Raw genomic sequence first — 22,544 nt, forward strand, 5'->3', positions numbered from 1 at the left:
TTATTATTATTTTCTAGCATATTCTTCATGCTTTATTGTGGTCAAAAGAAAAAGTAAAAGGACATGTACTTTGTGACCCTGTGAAAAAAATAAAATTTGAATTTTTGTAAGTGTCATTTGTCCCCCCAAGTTGCCAAGTCGGCCCTCCAAGCAACAAGTCGGCTCAGCCCTTGTTTGGCACCCTTTCGGCCTCATTGATGTTATATAAATAGAGACACTTGTTCTCCCTCAAATTACACTTGACATCACATCCAACGAGTCTTCTCTCTCTCCAATCTATGAGGAATACAAGGAAGGATGAAGGTCAACGTATAGAAGGATAAAATATGATTTGTATGCTCTCGCTCAAGTAGATTAGAAGGTCGAATCTCTGTGATGGTTTCCTGTGGAATGCACGCTATCTGAGGCTCCTATTGTCTGTAATAAACAAAGGTTCAAGGCTCTTTGTGATGCGAATGTTCTGGGACATATTTCCTTATGAAGATGCGAGTTCCTGTAGCATAATTCTATGTAATAATACGAGTTTCCAGAAGTATATTCTCTGTAATGTTGCGAGTTTCCAGAAGTATATTCTCCTGTAATGATGCAAATTTCAGAGGTGTATTCTCTTATGACCTAAGTCACCTGACACGGGGATTCGGGATTCGTAGGATTCAGGATTCGTGGTGTCGGATTCGGACACGTTGACCCCCTGGAACAGGACACGTAGGATTTGTTATATATATATATATATATTAAAAATTAGATATTTCTTACACAAATTTTAATTAATGATACAAATTTATTGATTTCAAATATAGATCTTCATCTATAGCTATTAGCATGCATAGTACATACAAAATTCAAATACATGTCAGTGGTATTGGTCACATAAATCATGATTCATAACTGAAAGACAACTTACAACTACAAGATAGTAAGATAAACACACTGACCACTGTAGTTTTCTCATTAAGTCATCAAATCAAAATGTGTTACATAGGTAGTGCTGGTGCAATGCCAATGGCAAATAGAAATAGAAAATATAAAACAACTACATGTATACAAGCCTCAAGGCATCAATCAACATCAGAATCAGCATCAATGTCCTCATCATCATGGTCCCCACTGCTCTCCTCTGCATCCTCCTCCTCCCCTGTATCCATAGTCGCCTCTGCATCTGCTGGTGTGGAGGATGACCCCTCTAAGTTATCAAATCTAACAGGCTCTAGCACTGGATAATTGAGATCCATTTTGGCCAATGCCAACTCAACACTGGTGTCAAGACCCATATCATCCGGAACAATGTTACTTGGGAGCGGGAGCGAAAGCGGGGAGCGGGAGCGACATTTTCAGAAGCTCCTGGTTTGGTGCTCTTGATTAAATACGAGTTCCATACCCTAATACATGACAAAATTCAATGGAAACATTGCGATCCCCGAATCCTAAAATCTTGAAAAACTGATAAGTCTGCTGGATTTTGAATGAAATCTAAAATTCTACTTTCTCCATATGAAATCCAATGAGGCCGGAACCAATCTCAAACATCCTCAGTCATTTCATGGTAATGTTAAAAATTTAAGTAAAAGGATGACATTCTCCTTAATCTTCATTTTCATTTTTTTACTTTAAGAATTTAATATGACCATGAATAACATATCAATACTAGGGCCTAGACTTGATCATGAAGCTGCCAAAACGCTTGCCAAATGAAAATATGCGTGGCTGTAATGACCAAATGCGGCCTTTTCATACTTGCGCAGGTCACTTTTTGAGCCTAGCGAGTCCTGGAAAACAGGACACGATTCCCAAAAACGTGACACGCTGAGAAAATTGTGACACGCAATCGGATTCGACGTGTCAAGAAAGGACACGACGTGTCATGGGTTTTGGACACGAATCTGGAGAGAATCGCATCAGACACGATGGATTCGGGATTCGTGTGGCCTAGAGGATGAATCTGGTTACTTAGCATATGACTATGCAAGTTTTTGAGAGAGGCTCATTCTCCTATAATGATACGAATTTCAGAGGCATCTAAGGATAGACATATGGCAGATTGGTTGACTATCTTATGGACAAAACATGGCAGAGTTTGGAGGGCTGACTTGGCACTTGAATCACTGGTTAGTTTGACTTGGATTTCTCGTTGACGAAGAATCTACAAGGAAAGAATTGATGGGTTTTCCCCTTGTGGGTTTTGCTGGTTTCTCTATGGCCTCTGGCCTAATTTGGGTGTTTCTTGTCTTTTGTGCACTTTCTCTATATCTTTATATGTATAATTGCTTGATGACGTAAGTAAATGTTAAAAAGAAGCATAGATAACAGTCACATGTAATTATCATGTTGAGAAATTCTTTCTTGCATTGGAATTTCAACATAAGCTTCATTAAAATTTTGGAGAGAATAACATACAAACAACAGCATAGACTATCTTCCGATGACTCCGAAAGCTGATCCTCATATCTCCCCTAGTAGTCCCTCTGACAATACCATAGCTCCAAGAAAGAAAAGAACCACTCGTAAGACAAATACTAAGGCCTTCACATCTCCATTAGTTCAAAAGACTCCTTTGGTTAGAAGTCTATTTGCTAATACATCTACCTCTAGCACCATGGCCAAACCTTGGCTCATTGCTGCATTCAAATTTCAAATCATTGGATGTGAGTGGCTTCCCTGATGTATCTCAAGTCTTTTTAATGATATAGTATATAGCTGTTTTCTATTGTAAGTAAGAATGGCTAAAATAAGCATTCTACTTTTGGAACTTTTCCAGCAACTATCATGGGAAGCTGGCTATGAATTGTTGGTGAAATTACGATTTTGTATTGCTGAAATTCCATAAATAGATTCAGTGCTCTTAAAACCCCTATTGCATCCAGAATATGCATTCTTAACAACTAATGTTTGCAATTCCAGTAGAATGTTTAGACTACTATGTAAAATAGATTTGCTGTGTAGACACATGCCATTTGAAAATAATAGAAAGGGTAAAACACATTGGTTGTGTAACACAAGTATTTTAGAATAATATTATTTGCTTCTGATCGAGTAGTAGGTAAGACAGTTGTTTAATATTCTACATAGAGGTGCCGATGGAAATCCCTGTTGTCAATGGTTTTAGTCTATGGAACTAGTTTTTGAGAATGAAAGCCAACAGTTCCTGCTATATACGTGAGGTTTTTAATTAATGGAAAACATAAAGCTAATTTTTGTAAACAATTCGCATTGCATACATGCTTAATCCAGCCTATTGTTAAATACATTCAACCACCAATCATTGGTTTTTGTGGGACAATTTTATACATCGACAAACTACTCAGTCACATGAGATTATTTTTAACCATCACTGATTTAGATCCATCCATGAAATGAAAATAAAACAAATTCCGACCATCGGTTCCCAACATTTTGCAATAGTTTATTCCTGTTCTTGGAATAATGAAGGACTATTAACAATTGTAGTTTTTGGTTTATTTAAATTACAAAGGGAACAATAATGGTGAATACCAACCAATTCGTGTGGATTTTGGGCTTATGCGAATTACTCAGAGAAATTTTCCCTCTTCAAGCTGGCTCATAGTAGTATGGACATGATATAGTATAACGTCAAATAAGGAGTGAGTACTTCGAATAATAAGTTAGCATTATTGTAAATGTTGCAATCCCTGGTTTTGCGTTAGATTGGGTTTTTTACAGTGTAGTTTTTGTCGGAAATTTAACTTTATTGATATTGACAATCATTGAGATCAAATGACATTCGACAGAAGCAAGTTATCATATCGGCCACAAACAAAATTTTCCTTGTAAAAAAGAAATTCCAAAAATCATCCATGAACCCTAATTTGCATTCGTGGATGCTTTTCTACACAGATACTTTCTGTACTGGAGCGATCTGAGGGACGTGATGAATTCAGTTATGAGGTAACTCATGATGGAGTTGTTCACTTTATTCTGTATGTGTTTTTTCTCTTACTAATCATAGTCAACACACCATCTTCTTCCATTAACCCTCTCGCTATTTCTAGAGGTTTTATTATCCAATAGTAAGTCACTTTTATTATTATTTTATAAAAATGATAATTTTTCTGTTTATTGATACTGCTGAACAATTGCTGTATTATAAATTTGGCTAATACCAAAATTTCCGCTTTGCGAAATACGCAGCAACTTCTGATGCTGGAAGCCACTTTCCTATTGGGTGGAATAGACATTTACGACCAACACAGGGATTTGCGGCTTGACGTAGACAGCATGTCCTATGAGGTGCGGGCTATTATCCACCAAAGTATTTGTCAGCTATTTTATTTTTACATGGATGTTGTTTGTCCTGCCATTTGTTGTCCTTAAACAAAAGGAGTTTGGTCCGGTCATTATGGTGGCAGTTTCCAACTGTGGTTCATTTATCATGCACATACATCCCGTAGGTTGTTGGCAAAATATTCTGTAACCTGGCAGTGGGACCTAGTCTTGTGCAGCTTAACTGCGCAGTGGTTCTGTATTTACTTGCTATGCTTTATTGATTAAGTTGCTGATTTGTTTGTGCTTCAGGACTTACTTGAACTTGGAGATCGAATTGGTTACGTCAATACAGGGTTAAGTGAAGACGCTATTTTTCAGTGCCTACAAAAGATCAAGCATTGCATCATGGAAGCTAGATCTACTTGTCTAACAGAAAATGAGCGGAAGTGTAGTATTTGTCAGGTTGGTTTTCAGTTGCTTGACTATTGCAACTGAATCTTTCAGACCGTTGTTTATTGAACTATGTTTCCTTGTTAAGTCTTATACTGACAGCATTCTGGCTTTTCCCAGGAGGAATATGAAGCTAATGATGAATTGGGGAAACTTCGATGTGGTCATAGCTATCATGTATGTTGCATAAAGCAATGGCTTCTCCAGAAAAATGCATGCCCTGTTTGTAAGGCATCTGTGTTGTCCTAGCAAAGTCATTTTGATAAATTCTCTTTTGGTTTGTTGGTCGTGGTATTTTAGCATTTGAAGAGCATATTGTATAGGTTAACATGAGATGCATTTTATTTTTAGATATTCATTCGCCATTGTTTGGTGTTATTCCATTTATATCATGAACAGAGTGATTGGAATGGTAAGAAAGCTCTACGTGTTTGAGGACAACTCATGAGTACGTTTGACTAAATGTAAGAATTGTTGGTGGGAATTTTCTTTTCAATCTGCAGCATTTCGTGTATTGATATATATCTGATAGAATAGATCTAGACAAGTTTGCTATACTAGAGGCAAGAGCTGTGTTTTATATTGTTGACTGATGAGTTCAGATGGCCTGTCCTTAAGAACGAGGTACTTCCAATCAGAGAGGTTCACTCATATTATTCGGATATATAGCTTTTTGTGGATGTATATCGTATCTCTTCTCAGAGCAGCCTCCAAACTTCTTGTATTTGTTACAAAAATAGCATCATCGAATAGATGAACGGATCATGCACTGCTCATCAGGCTTGACAAAAATGGAGGTTTTTTGTTTAATCTGTAAAATTGAAGTTTGAATGTTCTTTTAAAGTTTTACCAACTCGCCACCAATGTCGCACTAATTACCATGACATCTTTCAGACTCTTCTAACATTTCCTGCAGATCGTTGATGTTTGGTACATAGGTTTTCCTTCTCTTAAATTGGAAACCCTGAATTCTTGTTTAAGACTGTCTATATTCAAATTTTTTTCTTCCTACACTTGGTCAGGCATCTTTCCCACATCAGGTGTCTGCAGTGTTGTAGGTATCAGCTTTATGTGACAACATTTGATTGTGCTCAATGAAGATTGGTTTTTTGCTCGGATTAAGTTCGAAGCAGGATGTATTTCGACCACTAGTCTATGGCAGCCACCTTTGTCTTTAGTTGTTTTGAAGTTTGATCCTTTTTGTTATTGTAATTTTAACCTTTATTTTGTGTATGTTGTTTCATATGTGGAGACATTGATTAGTTATAATTAACAAAGCTGTTATAATTTGGAGTCTACGAGCTGTAGACCAGTTGGATTGTGTGGGGTTCAGTCCCCATCAGGACTCAGGTTCAAATTTCATGGGGAGGGGTTAAGGATGAGGACCAGTTGTGAGGGTTATACTGTTCTAAGGGGCATTCAGTCTCGATCAAGTCTCGCACAATCCTGTTGACAACATCTTGCTGTTGGGCAGATTGTTCTTCCATCAAACATGTGGGCTGCACTTGGCCTAGGCACAACCTAGCAATGAGAAGAATAAAACAACAACAAAACTGTTATACTGGTACAGAATGTCCATTCATCTGTGTCAACATAATCTCACAGGTAATCTAAGCAAATAATAGGGGCACATTATGTAACCATGTCGGGTTCAAATCTAATGGCAGGGATTCAAATACATTCCTAGTGCCAGTCCTTGTGTAAGGGGTCTGCCAGCTCTATTTTGGATAATTTTACTAATATTCTATGCCCACCAAATAACATTCTGTTTTTTTTACTACTGTACCAAAAGTCGATGCTTGTGGTAATATGATATAACTTTATTTTTTATACTTTGGAGAAATAGAACCTTATGACGATGGACATTTATTTTTTTCAATCAAAGATGTTATTTGAAGGATGGGGCTCTTTGTGACCCTATAGAAAGGGTAGAGGAATTGGTTACGAGTTTAATGTATCTTTATTTGATTAGTGAAAAGCTTGTGGTTTTGGAATAAATTAGTATTCAGTGAGTGTCTTGGTGAAAGGGTAGAGGAATTGGCTGCAAGGATAATGTAGCTTTTGTGGAATAAATTAGTATTCAACGAGTGTCGGTGGTGCATTGTCATTTTTGTTAATGGTTGATAATAATTGATAAGTTCCATGAGGTTGTCTATAATATTGTGTACTTTGAATATCATTTTGTTAATGGTCGATAATAACTGATAAGTTCCATGAGGTTGTTGTCTATAATATTGTTTAGGCACCCTTTAATTCAAGAGCATCCTGAATCCTGATCATGGTTAACATTCTCTGTCTTACTTTTTAATTGCAACTACAAATTATGAAGGAAATATGATTTTTCAAATGAAAATCCTCCTACAAGTTAAAATCATACATTAAAATAAGAAGGGTAAATTTAAATTCCATGCTAGTTTTGAATAGTCTCGTGGAATTGTGTTTTTACAACATCCCTTAAAATGAATTATAACAAAATTTCCTAAATCCACCTTCTCACTTTCCACATAAAATAATGGCAAGCAAAATGAAATATGCAGTGCTAAGTATTTTCAAGGAATATTTTGTTCAGTCAAATTAATATAAGAGGTTCAAGGTGGTACAAATTCCCTATTTGTTTACTTAAATAGGATTATGAAACACCTAAACACAACTTGGGAAAAATAGTTTGTAGGCTCAATGTCTTTTTTGGTATGGTGGTGATGGAGCTTTAGATGAAGCACTTTTTGGGGTGGATGAAACTTTCTTAGTAATTGTCTTTGTTGGTGTGGTGGTGATGGAGCTTTAGATGAAACACTTCTTGGGTTGGATTAAACTTTCATGGTAATTCAAGTTGGACTTGACGATTTAGTTAAACTCCATTGATTTTAATATGCACAATGATCTGATTTATTCAATGAGAGCACTTGTTCATTGATCCATGTTTATGTAGGATGAATTTTAGCCAATTCATTTGGCCTTGGTATTTCCATAAGGCTAGTTGTAAATGCTTACTGCTGAAGGTTGAGCCATAGGTATACCTTGATTTGAACAATTCTAGATTTCTAGAGCCTCATATAGCCATGATGATATTATTCAACTTGTGAATTTCAATGGCAATAATGTGGCAACAATCCCATTAATTTTTATCTTAATTTTTAGATATTTTAATTGTGATTTTACTTTTTGTAATTGCCTTTGGTGTTATTGTTTAGCTATAGTATTTTTAAGTCTTTGTCTAGTTGGCTTTTTTGAGTCCAAAGCCCATATGTCTCTTTTCTCTAATTTGTAGTGTCCATGCTAAAAGGATTTTCATGTTAATAAGTTTTTTCAATTTTCAATGGATATCGTCACTTGGTTCATGGAATAGGGTTAAGGAGTGTTTATAAGAGTATTAAATTGTGTTATGATTATTTTTCATATTTATTAATAAAATAGACAATTTTTTTTTTTTTTTAAATTTTTCTCATGAGAAATATATTTATAATCCAAATGAGGAATACACATGTTTTGGTCGTCAATGGGCTACTCAAAATTAACAACTAGGCTCGAAGCCATTACATCAAAGCTCACTAGGGCACTTCTGGTAATTAAACGTCGGTGAGAAGGATAACAATTATTCTTCCCAACCACCAAAAATAAACCCAATTGACTTGATAAGATAGAAGATCAAGTAATTGATAACAAGGACATGAAACTCTATTAATGGACTATCATTTCATCAATGTCTACCAAATCTCCCTTATTCCTTTGCATTCACATTTTCTACATGCATCTTACAATGTTTGGTTACTTTATATTGTGGTAATGTGCAATGTGTGGAACTAGTGATGGGATTACTTGGGATATGATGTTTTTGTCTGTTTGTGTTGGAGAGCTCTCAAAGACACTGTAATGGTGAAAGTAGACTACTTCATAAAGATTGTGAAAAGAGGTGTAATGGTGGAAGTAGACTACATAAAGGTTGTGAAAAAAAGGTAGAACATGTTTACATTGTTTTTGTTTCATAAATTATTCAAAAGCCATATTCACAACTATTTTCATCAACTCGATGTGTGCACACAAAAGTGTGAATATAGGAAATGGTCTTGTAAATAATTTATTGGTGGTAATCCATTCAATATAAGTTGAAATTTCAAGAAGACTATTGATAATTTATAGCTTGCCACAATTACAAGTTAGTTATGGGTTCTAAGGGCACAAGGGATTATTCTTCATCTTAAAGGATATTGACATTAGCATTTGCATGGTGTATGGGAATCACAACTAACAATGAAGTAGAGCCTTTCGTCTTTTATCAATTGGTTATGATTATATCATGACCAACTTAAGGGAAGATTGTTATTCTTGAAGACTATTTTATAATCATTTAGAGTCTCATTAGTCCCCTTTTCGGGGCCATGCTTGTATTGCTTGTATTGCCAATTAAATTCTAAAACTTTAGAGAGGTTTCCTTTACCAAATTTGGAGCATTTGAATTCATTGGTTGGTGACTTGGGAAATAAGGGATTTATGGAGTTTGAGGGCACTTTTAAGGTTCTTGAGGAGAGGGACATGATGTTGCATTTTCTAAACCCACAAATATGAGTAATTTCCAAGCAATAGAAAAAGGGGCCACATGGCCTTCCATGTGTCACCCTCTCTTTTCATGGTGGGCTGTTGGGGTCTTAACCTCCTTAACTTGTAAGTAAGATATGTTGCTATGCATTGGTATGTATAGATGTCATATATAGTTAATAAGGTCCATCTAGTAATGTGCAAACAATAAATGTAAGAATACCTATTAGATGTTTTTGCTTACTAGAAAGTTCTTGCCCTAAAATGTTCATAAGTAGTTGTAGCAATATCACAACAACTAATATATATATATATATATATATATTAGTTGATGAATGAATTGTTGGCCAAGGGCCGAATCTTATTGGTTCTAATACCAATGTAATGAACAAAGTTTGTTTACGCATGTTAAACATAGTAAGATATTTGGAATACACAAAGAATCCATTTTATAATGAAAGAATATATTGTATAAAATATATGAAATAAAGAATATGTTGGTTATAAATGAGGGCTTGTTTATATACTACGCAAGGTACCCCTTCATAAATAGTCATGTCTTTCGGGACATGCCTTTTCAATAACTAATTATTATTTAATTAATCTTTAATTATGATTATTTTATTTATATTATTAGATTCATAACATTGCCTTCCTCTTCAAAAGAATTCTACCCTCAAGGCTTATTGCTGACAAGGTGTGTCATCTGTTTCTTTGTGTTGTAATTTATTCACATCTTTTAGAATGCTTCAAGTTGTTATCTTCGATGATAAAAAAATGTTAGGATCCTCTGAGTGATAAGCAAAATTGTTGAACTGTAAAAGGATTTGACCATTCTAAATTAATTTTTTGTGGAATCTTGCAATTATTAGATAATTAGAATGAACGGTTATTGTAAGAATTAATTGTGTTGATATTGACATTCTTTGGAACATAAGTTAGTTGTCTTTGGTTTGAGTGATATGAATTTGTAGATTGGTCGAGATGTCCACTTTTATGATTTGGTTGTCAATAAGGATTCATTGTGATATGATTTCCCCTTATCTTGTTTGTGGTGATTCTTAATTTAATTGAAGTACTTGATTTCCTTTAGGTACAAAAGTCGCTTGGTGAATCACTGGATTTTCACTTGAAATTTCTGTCATTTGAACTACAACCTCTGTGTATGTCTTCACTTCAATTGGATTGGAATTGTTATGAATCGTAATATTATCTAGTTCAGTGTTTGTTCCCTTTTATTCAACTTGAGTTGTTTCATTTGGAGACTTCGATTTTGTCATAGGTTCTCCTAATTTGTTCTTTAATGATTTCTTATCGTTTTTAAGTTTTTTAATTTGAGTGAGTGGATTTTGATTTTGATTTTGGAGGCATATTCATTTTCTGAGTCAACTTTATTTTGACATCCAAGCTTCTCAACTTTTAAACATTTGATTTGTTTTAATAACCTTTGGTTGAGGTTTTTTAAACACAATTTTTTTCTTTCTTACACAAATTTTTGTTGAATTTCTTCTTGAGGCACTCTTTTTCTTGTTCTAATATTTGCTTTGTAGCCTTGGACTTTTTGACTTTCGCAAATGATTTTTGAATATGGTCCCTTAGACACAAAATTCCCTATCCCTTTCTGTTGATTTTTCACAAAACAAATCCTAGAGATCTTTATATTTATTTTCTGGTGCCTTGTATTTTTTGTTTAAGTATTATGAATTCTTCCTCTAATCTTTTCATTTGCGTCTGTGTATTACCTTGATGTTCTTTCGTACTAAATAACTTTTCACATGTTGGACAACATATTTTGCAATTTTTAAGAACCGATTGATACATAATTTCCTTATGACAAAAATGACATTTAGTTCAAAACATTGACTTACATGTGGAATTCATAGTTCACAATTTCAATTGTACTCCAATTCCCTTGTTAAGTGAAAATATCATGGTTAATATCTTTTTTTTTTTAAATATTAATGCAACATGATACCTTTTTATTTCATCAATTATTATGGTATGTAATAATTTTTTTTTGTCTTTTTATTTTTATTTTTAATTTTAAAGATCAATTTATATATTATTTTAATAATAAGGCTTTGAAATCCTCTAATTTAAAACCTCTTAATAGAATAACCTCTTTTTAAGTTGTAATGATACTTATTTATTGATTTTCTATATGGCCATGCTTTTAATTCCTTTCAATAATAAAACTCCAACTTCAAAATGTATGGACTTGGTTTAATTATCAAAGGTCATGATATTTGACCTTTGGTTGTTGTTGTAACAACATCCCTTATCCAATACCTAGAGTAAGAATACCTAGAGTAAGAGGTGGTCACTATGCATACCCAAATTTCAAAGAGCCATTAAGAAAATGAGTTATAATTTTTTTGGTTTTTCCAATTTCTCTAAACTCATATATAATCATCACCATTGTGTTTGTCTCGTCAAGACGAATCATATGATATAGATTTTACTTCAATCCAACCTCCGGATTGCGAGATATTGCCTCTCAAAGAATAGGCCCTGCCACATCATCTAATTGCCACATGGCAGTTTTTGATTGGCTTGCATGGCAGTGGGGGGTCGACCTTCTCCACTTACCGCTTGACGCATTTCTTATTACATCGATTTGTACTCTCGGGTTCTCTGCGGTAGGCTGACTTGTCAAGCGGAGCCTCCTTCCCACCAATGGGCTTATCTCCATCAGTGTAGGCCCTGCCACCCACTCACTTTACATCATCATGCTCTGACTTTCTCGACGATTTCCAGAGAATGCACCTTGTTAACTGCTGGGTTCTACCCTCCGAGTTTTTCACCTTTGGGCCATGTCATTATGACTTCATTCAATCATAGTAGAGGGGAATCAGGCCGCGCTAATGAGAAGTCTCCACGACTACGGTTCTGCCCAGTTAGTGGATAAGGTTGCCAGAGTCTATCCTATAAGTCTAGAGCTTGGTCCTCCTTGCACTGCATCAGAGCTTACACTCCATCCTTGCCATGGCCCTACCAGGGAGACTTGGTCAATCTTTGTGTGATGAGCTTGATTTGGATTTCGACGAGTACTACGAGAGCTTGCTTTAGCTCCTCACCAATCGCTTTTCGCTCGTGATTCTGACTAGGGTTCTGCCGCAGGGGTTCAATAAACATCGAGAATGACATCGTCGCTCAATGACGATGATGGCGAAAGTGACTTGCTAATGCACCCCACGGTGCTACCCTTCTTGAGCTTGGGCAAAGGCCTCTCCAACGAGTTCTTGCCCAACAAACATTCCCCGTATCGAAGTGGGGAATTCTAGGTAGGCTGGCATAGGCGCTCCTGCATCTTCTCCCTGTCAGAGGTTTGTAGTGAACTCTTGAAGGGCCGCCACCTCCCTTGCTACATGCCAAGGGTTCCACGCTCCAAATGCAGCATGTAAGCAACTCCGTGGCACTATCGTGGCACTCGTCAAAGACCTACATAACATTTGGTTACAAGCGGTGACATTTGCCCATCAACGACGATGCCTCTACGGCAAGATTGTAGGCTGTTGATAATATATGGTTGAGACGCCACTTAGATAAAGAGAACAAGGTTCGAATGGGCTCAAAAGATGAATAATTCCTTTGCGTTAGCTCAACGCTTGTTGTACAGATTCAGAAGCTTGTAATTAGGTGGGTAAGTATACATGTGTATGCAAATTCTGCTAAACGAGTAGTCTCTCATGTAATCATTTCTTCTTAAGAGAAAGGGGTTTCTATACCTAATGTTTCCAGGCTTTAATCCATATCCTCATGGGTTCTTTCATTACATGTAGCGTTTCATAATGTCTTTGTATTATTTTCATATGTGTTGGTAATCAATATAGATAAGCATTTACTACAGGACAAGATTCCATATCTGGGATATAACATAACCCTTTTTATAATGTAAATAATACATATTTTGTTGCTTATTATGTGTTATAAACAAACATTTTGCACAACACTACATTTCCAGTCCAGAAGCACACTCACACTTGACTTATTTAACAATATTATTCATCTCAGAGATGCATAATTGTGAGTGTCATTTCCATACAAAGGTGTATCCACATACTCATTGATTAGTAGCACTTTTATAATCCATAGTTCAAATCCATTTCAAACTAGAATGTTGATCTAGGTGGATATTTGTGGCCGCCCACCTATTCCACTTGGACCCCCAACACTGTCTCTTTTATTTTTTCGGTTTCCTTAATTGTAGCACCGTTTACTATTTTTGGCAGTTTTTCGGGTCCTGAACTTCCGGAGCCATTTTTAGGCCTTAAACGACGTTTTAGGGAAAACGGAGAGAACGAAAATGTCCCAAATCGGCTCACCCTTTTGTTTTCGACCTTCTCTTCGAGATATTCGAAACGAGGTATTATGGTAGCCAAATGGAGATCGTATGCCAAATTTACGACCCCAAGGAGTTGATGTACCAATTTACCTAAACAGGTTCCACAATTTTGGCGCTTCATCTCCTAGGGTTATGTTTTTGGATGTTTAGGGTTTTCCATTGTTTCTCAATAATAAATAGGCCTTTGAGCTTCATTGTAACACAGTTCAGAGGTATGTAGCTGCCACATCTCTTCTCAGAGATAAGCTACCATTGCCCGAGCTAGTCTTATTTCCATTCTGTTTGTAAGCATATTTCAACATTTGATATTAATAAAATGAAGTGTTATTTTTGTTGCATCTTTGTATTTATGGTTATATTTGTAATTTGTTGCGTTCTTGTTTAAATGCAGATCAGTGGTATCAGAGCGGTCTGCTCTTTCTCTATTTTTTTTTGCGTGTCCCCAACGAGGTCGGGATATAAGGAGTTAGGGTTTGAGCTGGTAAAACTTTGCAATATCAACCTCGCAAATCCTGACAACTTCCCATGGCGGATGAAAATAAAGACAAGGGGGCAAAAGATCCTATCAAAATATTGCTCGAAGAAGCCCTCGAGCGACAAAGAAACACGACAATGGACAACTTTGCCCAGATCCTTCAATGGCTACCCAGGGGCGACACATCTACTTCCAACAGCTACTCTGGAAGTGCCACACCCTTTAAGGTACAAGTTAACTTTGACATTCCCATATTTGAAGGTCAGATAGATGCGGATACCGTAGATAAATGGTTAAATCTGCTCGAAGGATATTTTTCTGTTCATGATTTTTCCAGCCTGGAAAAGATCACTTTTGCACTTCTCAAAGCCGCCCCCCACGTCAAGGATTGGTGGGAAACCTACTGCAAGAAGAAGGATGAAAGTAAGGCTTCACTGTTTTCAGCCGCACCCACTTGGAATTCATTCCGGGATGCCATCAAGGAGCAGTACTACGCTTGTCAAAAGCTATGAGGATAAACACATAAAGTGGACCACACTACGATAGGGAAGGGACCAAGATGTGCCAACGTTTACCAATGTTTTTCATACCCTTCGCACAAAGTTGGGTATCAAGGATTCTCAACGACATTTGATACTCAAATACCGGAACCACCTACACAGGTACATCCAGGACGAGATGGAGTCCCTGGACATCTCCTCGCTTGGCACGATGTACCGATAAGCTGTCAAGATCGAGCAGAAGTTTAAACAAAAGAAGAGAGACTTTGGATCTGCGAATCCGAAGAATAAAGGACAAAGTCAAGGCGGGGTGACCCAAGACAACCTGTCGAAGTTGCAAGAAAAGAACACCACCACGAAGTTAAAGGAGGACACAGGAAAGTGGTGTGAGTTCCATAAGAGCCCCACTCACAACACAAGTGAGTGTCGGACCAAGCTGTCGCTGGTGGTCGAGTTGAAGGCTTCAAAATCAGATGCATGTTCCGACCTTGAGTTAGAACCTGACAAGGGGAATAACAAAAAGACGCAGATTATTGATGCAGAGCCTAGCACCACTATTCCCATCGCCAAGATCCAGAAGAATGAGCCTGAAGATCCAAAGGAGGGGAGCGTCTTTTCCACTCACAAATGTGGGTGAAGGGTTTGTCGCTACAATTCATTGTCGATAGTGGCACCTCATTCCGGTAGAAGTCGTGAAGCGGCTGGGCCTACTGACCATACCACACCCGCAACCATACATCATCAGGTGGCTTCATCAAGGACGAGATCTCCAAGTCAACCAGTAGTGCCGCCTTCCCTACAACATCAAACCCTTCACATATGAGTTATTGTGTGATGTTTTTCCTCTCGACGTTTGTGATGTATTATTAGGACAACCATACTTGTGGAAGCAACATGCTATATATGAGTCTAGACCTCACTCTGTGATTATTTCTTTGGGTAATTCGTTATACAAGATATCGGAGGTAACCCCACCTATCGCCACCTCTTTGATTGCTGCTAAGAAATGCAGTAAGATCATCTCCGACACTAGTTTTTTTTTTTAAGGTTCACTCTCAAAGTAAGTGGAATATCATCACCACATCCATGACCCCCGGGAAGTGTTCCTCCATGCAGCAGAAGTAGGTGGATATGGTCATGAAAGAATACAGGGACATCTCCTCATCCACAAGGGTATCGTTGCACTGTCAAATCAAGCATTCATTCGATTTGACTCCTACAGCACCTCCACCCAACATGCCGATATATCTTCGTTTCATTGTGAAAAATGCCAAGTACAAGCAGTGGGATGATCAACGTCGGGTGCCACACAAGTTTCGGGTGGGTGACAAAGTCTGGTTGCATTTGCAGAAAGAACGTCTTACAAGAGCCCATCAGAAGCTCAGACCACTTCGATATGGTCCTTACACCATTACCAAGGCTGTGGAAAACAATGATTTGAAGCAAAACATTCCCCCATTCCTTGGCTTGCACCGAGTGTTCAATGTAGATCGCCTTTAGCCATACTTTCCACCATTGTTGGACACATACGACATTGTAGAACAACTCACACCAACATAGCTAAACCTAGACTGCATGGAACATGCCACCACTAACCGGATCATGGACACACAGATTAAGAACACTCGCCAGCAGAAGATCCAACTTTATTGGGTTATCAAAGTTGGCCAACTCCTTCACCAAGGCAAGTGGCTCACTAGTGACCAAGTTCAGCAGAGGTTTCCCCATCTCATGGAGGCACTCAACACAATGGGGACCATTACTTCCTAAGGGGGAAGGAATGATGCAAGTGGATATTGGTGGCCACTCGCCTATTCCACTTGGACCCCCAACACTGTCTCTTTCAGTTTTTTGGTTTCCTTAATTGCAGCATAGTTTACTATTTTTGGTAGTTTTGGGGTCCTAAACTTCCGGAGCCATTTTGAGGCCCTAAACGACGTTTTTAGGGGAAATAGAGAGATTGAAAACATCCCAAAGTGGCTTGCCTATTTGTTTTCGACCGTCTCTTCTAGATCTTTGAAACAAGGTATTATGGTAGCCAAACACAGATCGTATGCCAAAGTTATGACCCCAGGAAGTTGATGTACCAATTTACCCAAATGGGGCCCACAGTTTTGACGCTTTGTCTCTTAGAGTTAGGTTTTTGGATGTTTAGGGTTTTCCATTGCTTCTCAATAATAAATAGGCCTTTGAACCTCATTGTAATTTAATTCAGAGGCATGTAGCCGCCACATCTCTTCTCAGAGATAAGATACCATCGCCCAAGCTAGTCTTATTTCCATTTTGTTTGTAAGCATATTTCAATATTTTATATTAATGAAATGAAGTGTTATTTCTGCTGCATCTCTATATTTATGGTTATCTGTAATTTGTTGTGTTCCTGTTTAAATCTAGATCAAATGCATCACAAGTTCATTAACATTTAAAAAAATACAAAATGATACTTATCTTTAAAATTGCAGGGCAACTGAGTCTGGGACAAGGACTCTCCACCTAACCTTAGACAATTGCAGCGAATCTCTCTTGCACTTTACTTCTAAACTAGATTCTAGAGACTGAGGGGGGGCTCACTTATAAGACTGCAACACCAATTTTCCAGTTGGAACAAGGACTCCAGATGACCTTTGTCATCAATTCCACCAAGTGCTTATTGCAATGAGCAATGCACAGGGAATCCAAAGGTTCACCACCTCCACCCTCAAGAGTAATACCAATGATTCACCTCCTTTTTAGGACATCCATAATGCATTGCAAATGTTGACTCAAAGACTGGTATCCTACCAAGTTGTTCAAGGCTCCACGGACGACTATCTCAACCCACGACCTTTAGGAAACCCAAGTTGTTACATGGCTTCCAAGTATTCCAATCTCAACACACAACCTCCAGGGTACCCAACTTGTTATAGGGCTCTAGAGATTCTCATCTCAACCCACAACCTCCAGGGTACCCAAGTTGTTACAGGGCTCTGGAGACTCCTATCTCAACCCAAATCCTTGAGGGGATCTAAGCCATTACAGGGCTCAAGAGACTAGTATCCCAACCCACAGTCTCTAGGGAGCCAGAAGACCAATCACTTCACTTCTATTCTCTTCTCTTCCACGAGTCGCTGCTCTGCTCGACTCCTGTTGAATTGTTACACGAATTATTTATCTCCTATATAAACGAACGATTGCTTACCCCCTCCGTGAATCCTTAGTTGTTGTTTTCTTTTCCTTGGCCAACAAGGATATTTCCATCCTCATCACTACTTGCTTGCCTAGTCTCATCCTCCATAAATTTTTCCGGTCCTCTTTCCTTGTTAAGGTTCCTAGCACATGGCCCTGTGTACTTTCTTTTTTATCTCATTTAACTTAAGAACCAGTCCATTAAGATGATGCACCAACCAACCTTTAATGGCTGTCCAACAATTCATATTTTCTGCACAAGAAAACCAAGCAAGCAATCCTCCTCCTCAGCGCTAGAATCTATGTCCCTTTGACTCAGTTCCATTTTAAAATTTTATACTGGTGAAAATATTTACAATGCATTTTATGAGAGAACCATGGGTGGGGTTATCACAGACCCCTCCCCCTTGAGGGAAAACCACCTTCAGTGTTCTTTTGCCCATATGCAACACCATAAACAAAACAAAACACATATTGTTTTATGGAGCTTTATATACACAACTCTATATAATATTTACAATCATAAACACATTTTCCTTAACCAACAAACAAGAAGGGATAATTAGCTTTCATGGCATCAACCATTTCCCAAGTTGCCTCCTCTGGTCCAAAATGATTCCACTTCACTTTGACTGGCTCTATGGCTCGATTCTAGAGCACGAGAATGCACATTGGCTCTGGTTAGAACTCTCCCTTTGGTTCCACCTCTAGCATATTATCAACCACATAATTAGAATCTTGCACATATCTTTTAAGCAAAGAGACATGGAAAACATCATGAACTTTAACTAATGGAGGTAAGGCCAAGCTATATGCCACTAGTCCAATCCTCTCAAGGATCTCAAAAGGACCACAATACCATCTTGGCACATGTCCCAATCCTTAGGGAATTTTTCTTGGGTTTAATTCTCATATAGACATGCTCCCCAACTTGGAATTCTTTGTGCACCCTATGCTGATCTGCATAACTCTTCTACCTAGCTTGTGCCACATTCAAATTTTGTTTTATGATATGAACTTGTTGCTCATTTTCCTTGAGCATATCAGATCCTACGTGGACCCCGTTCACCTGATCATTCCAGCTAATATGAGTGTTGCAATTCCTACCATACAATGCCTCAAATGGGCTCATCTTGATGGATTCTTGGTACCCGTTGTTGTTTGGAAATTCCATAAGTGGAATATATTCTTCCCACTTCTTAGGCTAATGCATCACATACAACCTTAACATGTCCTCAAAGATTTTGTTAGTCCTCTCTGTTTCTCGATCTGTTTGTGGATGATTTGTAATAATTGCAAATTATGTTACCAATATTGCAAACAATTCTTTCCAAAACCTTGAAGCGAACCTAGCATCTCTGTCTGACACAATTTTCTTGGGGATACCATGCAACATCACAATCTCCTTTATGAAGATTTTTGCCATGTCATTTTCAAAGTTGGTGGACTTTACTGCTACAAAATGAGCTACCCTGCTCAAATTATCAACCACTACCATGATTGCATCACGCTGCTTAGATGTTCTAGGCAACTCTATAATGAAATCGATAGAAACTACCTCCCACTTCCATTCTGAAATAGGAATAGGCTGCAAGAATTTTCCCGGACCCTTGCACTTGACCTTTATCTGTTGACATTCTATGCATTTTGTCACAAAATCAACCAATTCCTTTTTCAAATTCAACCAACAATAGTAATTTTTAATGGTTGCAAGGGTCTTTTGATACCTTAGAAGGCTTGAATAAGGTTTAACATGGAACTCTTTCATTACCGATCTTTTTATTTCATCACTATTTGGCACATAAATATGTTTTTAAACCTGATTAGGCCGTCCTCAGTGAGGTGATATTCTTCATCCTCACCACTTTGCAACAATTTTTCTTTCACTTGCTGATATTTTTCATCTTGTTGCCCAACACTTTTGACCCTTTCTATTTGTTGAAAAATGTAACTAGTGTTAATCTTCATAATTGTATTTGAGTAACGATGTAATATATTTGTCAAAATAAAGAAAAATGATTTTTTACTATAAAAAAATTGACTTATTAAAGCATGGGTTTCATTCTTGGGTCAATGGTTTTTAGGTCAATGCGTCCATTATAGGCTTCTAAGGTTTATGTCAAGCGTCTTTCTCCATATCATAATGTAAAAGACCCTTCTTGGGTTTTTCAATCAAGAATTAAATTTATTTTTATGTAAAATAGGTCATTTAGGCCTCCTCCACCCAGTCGGTCTCAACTTGGATAGGTTGACCTAATTAGAGAGGCAGGAAACACTATAAAAGGGCAACAACTCAAGTCATTTGGAACATGTCCACAACAAGTTCGGTCTACAGTTGCTGGAGGCAGAAAAGGGTGTGAAATTCAAGGAAGAGGAAGGAAATTCTAACAAAGGAGAAGGAAGCCTTTGTCAAGCATAAGAAGTTGAATGTTCTTTCTCTTTGTCTCACACGTGCGAAGTTGCTAGGTTGTTGGAAGGGACAAATTGCAGTATTTTAGCTGGGCCAAAATTCTGGAGTAGCTAGGCTGAAAATATGGATTGTTGTTGGGATGTAGTTGCTGGACTAGAAGAGACCATCGAAGTTTGTTGAAACATATTGGAAGGATGAATTGGTGGAGGAGGAAGGCCTTTTGGTCAGGTCTTGGTCTATCTCAATTTGATTAGTGGAAGAGTTTCACTGGGTTTTCCCCTAGAGAGGGGGTTTAGCCCTATCCGAGTGCCTACATATGGTGTCGTTGATCTTCATGTTTTGATTTGATGATTACTTGATGAAATTAAGATAAAAGAAGAACATAAAAGATAATAATAATACAAGAATATCACAAGTAATTATCAACATAATAAAATCTTCCTGCCTTTCTATTTTTCTAACATGATTTTAGAACTAAGGTGAAGAAGGAAGGAAAAGAAAACTTGAAGGTCAATTGAAAGAAGAGTTAAGGAGGAAGGATCAAAAGAAGGTCGTTAAGAAAAGAACCATATAAGATGAGAAGCGTACTATCTATAGAGATTATGTCAACCACAAAGAAAACAAAAAGCAAGCTAGAAGGAGCCTTTAACTACAGGGCATGGAAGATGAGGATATATCTTATTCTTGATAAGCATTAAGTTTTGGATCTTGTTCAAAGAAAAGTTAAGAAACCTATAGATGATGCACGAAAGGAGAAATTTAGGGAAATTGACATCTTGTCCATGAATATGATTGTAGATGGAGTGAAGGACAATCTAATCGCATTCATATTCAATATAGATTCCACTCAAGAAATGTATGAAGCCCTCTCCAAGTTGTTTACCATCAAGAATATTGGTTAGATAACTAGTCTTAAGAATGAACTAAGAACAAAAAATGTGACAAAAGATGATACAATTTCATCATATTTTGTAATAATATATAAAATAAGAGATGAACTATAAGCTATAGATGAAGTTGTACCAAAAAATGAACTTGTGATTGTTGCTCTAATCATTCTACAAAAATCTTGGAGTGATTTTGCATATGGAATTAACTGTTGGAAAGATGCTCTAGCCTTTGAACAAATGTGGAATGCATGCAGTCAAGAAGAAGCTCACATCTCATTATTAAATAACAAGAAGGAGGATGAAGAAGAAAATATTTCAAATGCCTACACTACTCAACATAAGAATAAGGGTGTATTCAATAAGCTTAAAGGACCTAGGAAGAAAGTTGACCTATCCAAGATTGAATGCTACAATTGTCATAAGACGGCCCATTACAAAAGTCATTATCCTGAAAATCCAAGAAATAAGAAGAGAGAAAGAGAACATGCGGATGTTGCTGATGAAACTCCACCAAAGAAGAATAAGATCATCCAAAGTCAAAGATTTATTTTCTAGAGGCTCTTAGTGATACTATCCCTTGCATATCCTAATTTAAGTTTTTCAATGTTTTCTTTTATGTTTTGATAGTTCAAAGATTCAATATATTTTGTTAGAAACTCTTGAAGTTGTTTTGATAAGTTGTAGGTATCCCTTAGAAATATTGGATTAAGAGGGAGCCTTCATTACCAAAAGATAAGTATATTGTTCTCTATTTCATTTTGCATGTTTGGTTTCCTCCTCACATCAATATTTGTTTGTATTTATATTAATAACATTTTCTTTATATTTTCCTTGGTAGGAAAGCTTGCAAAATAAACTGTTGAAAATGTACAAGAATGTCTCAATTTTTTATTTTTTTCCTTAATTAAAATTGAGAAAATTCGAATTTCCACATCAATGGACAACTTGGAGGAGTTAACTAAGGTGACATAACGCTTGTCACTCAATTAAGAATAGTCAATTCACGTTAATGAGTTGAAATTCAGTTTACTTGAGTTTATTCCTAAAAAATAGGAGTCCAGTCGAGTTAATTAGAGTTAGGGACATCAAGTTCAGTGGTGTGCAATGGGTTCCTAAATTTTAGGAGCTTAGGTTGAGTTAATTTCTGTTGTAGTTCAATTAAATTGTACTATGGTGAGTTAAACTAGTTCTAATTGTTGGAGGAACTAGTGGAAGGTCAAGTTGTGGATGCGGAAATTCAACCACACTCGGTGATCAACCAGATAACTAATAAATCAACCTAAATTAGCTCATGCATACAGAGAATTTGAGTTACCCAGTTGAGATGGAGATTCCAAGGCAGTGCACTAACATTTGTGGTCTATTACGAAGTGTACATATGGTGGATGCAGTCAGAGGAAGACCCTAAAGGAATTTCACAATCTAGATGAGGGAATTTCCTAATTAATAGGGGCCTAATTCCCAGAGGGACAACACAAGGAATTAGGAGCTTGGGAAGGCTTGAAATTAGTTACATGTTGGATAGGTTCAGTCAGTTAGGCAGAGGGATAGACTA

At 37.1% G+C, this 22,544-nt stretch overlaps 1 protein-coding gene across 4 annotated transcripts in view; it reads left to right on the forward strand.

Moving 5' to 3' along the window:
* The window catches only part of LOC149228644 (uncharacterized), a 135,505-nt gene extending 130,170 nt beyond the window's left edge, over positions 1-5,335 (forward strand). For all 4 annotated transcript variants that reach the window (XM_089378310.1, XM_089378312.1, XM_089378311.1 and 1 more), the window contains 4 exons: positions 3,853-3,903; positions 4,147-4,245; positions 4,531-4,683; positions 4,792-5,335. In XM_089378310.1, the coding sequence (XP_089234436.1) occupies positions 3,853-3,903; positions 4,147-4,245; positions 4,531-4,683; positions 4,792-4,920 (432 nt within the window). In that variant the 3' untranslated portion in view covers positions 4,921-5,335. The remainder of the gene's footprint in view (positions 1-3,852; positions 3,904-4,146; positions 4,246-4,530; positions 4,684-4,791) is intronic.
* Positions 5,336-22,544: the final 17,209 nt, after the last annotated feature.

This window comes from Pinus tabuliformis, chromosome J (genome assembly GCF_031772625.1).
Source record: "Pinus tabuliformis cultivar Carrire ecotype Pingquan chromosome J, CPIR1, whole genome shotgun sequence".
Taxonomy (NCBI): Eukaryota; Viridiplantae; Streptophyta; class Pinopsida; order Pinales; family Pinaceae; genus Pinus; species Pinus tabuliformis.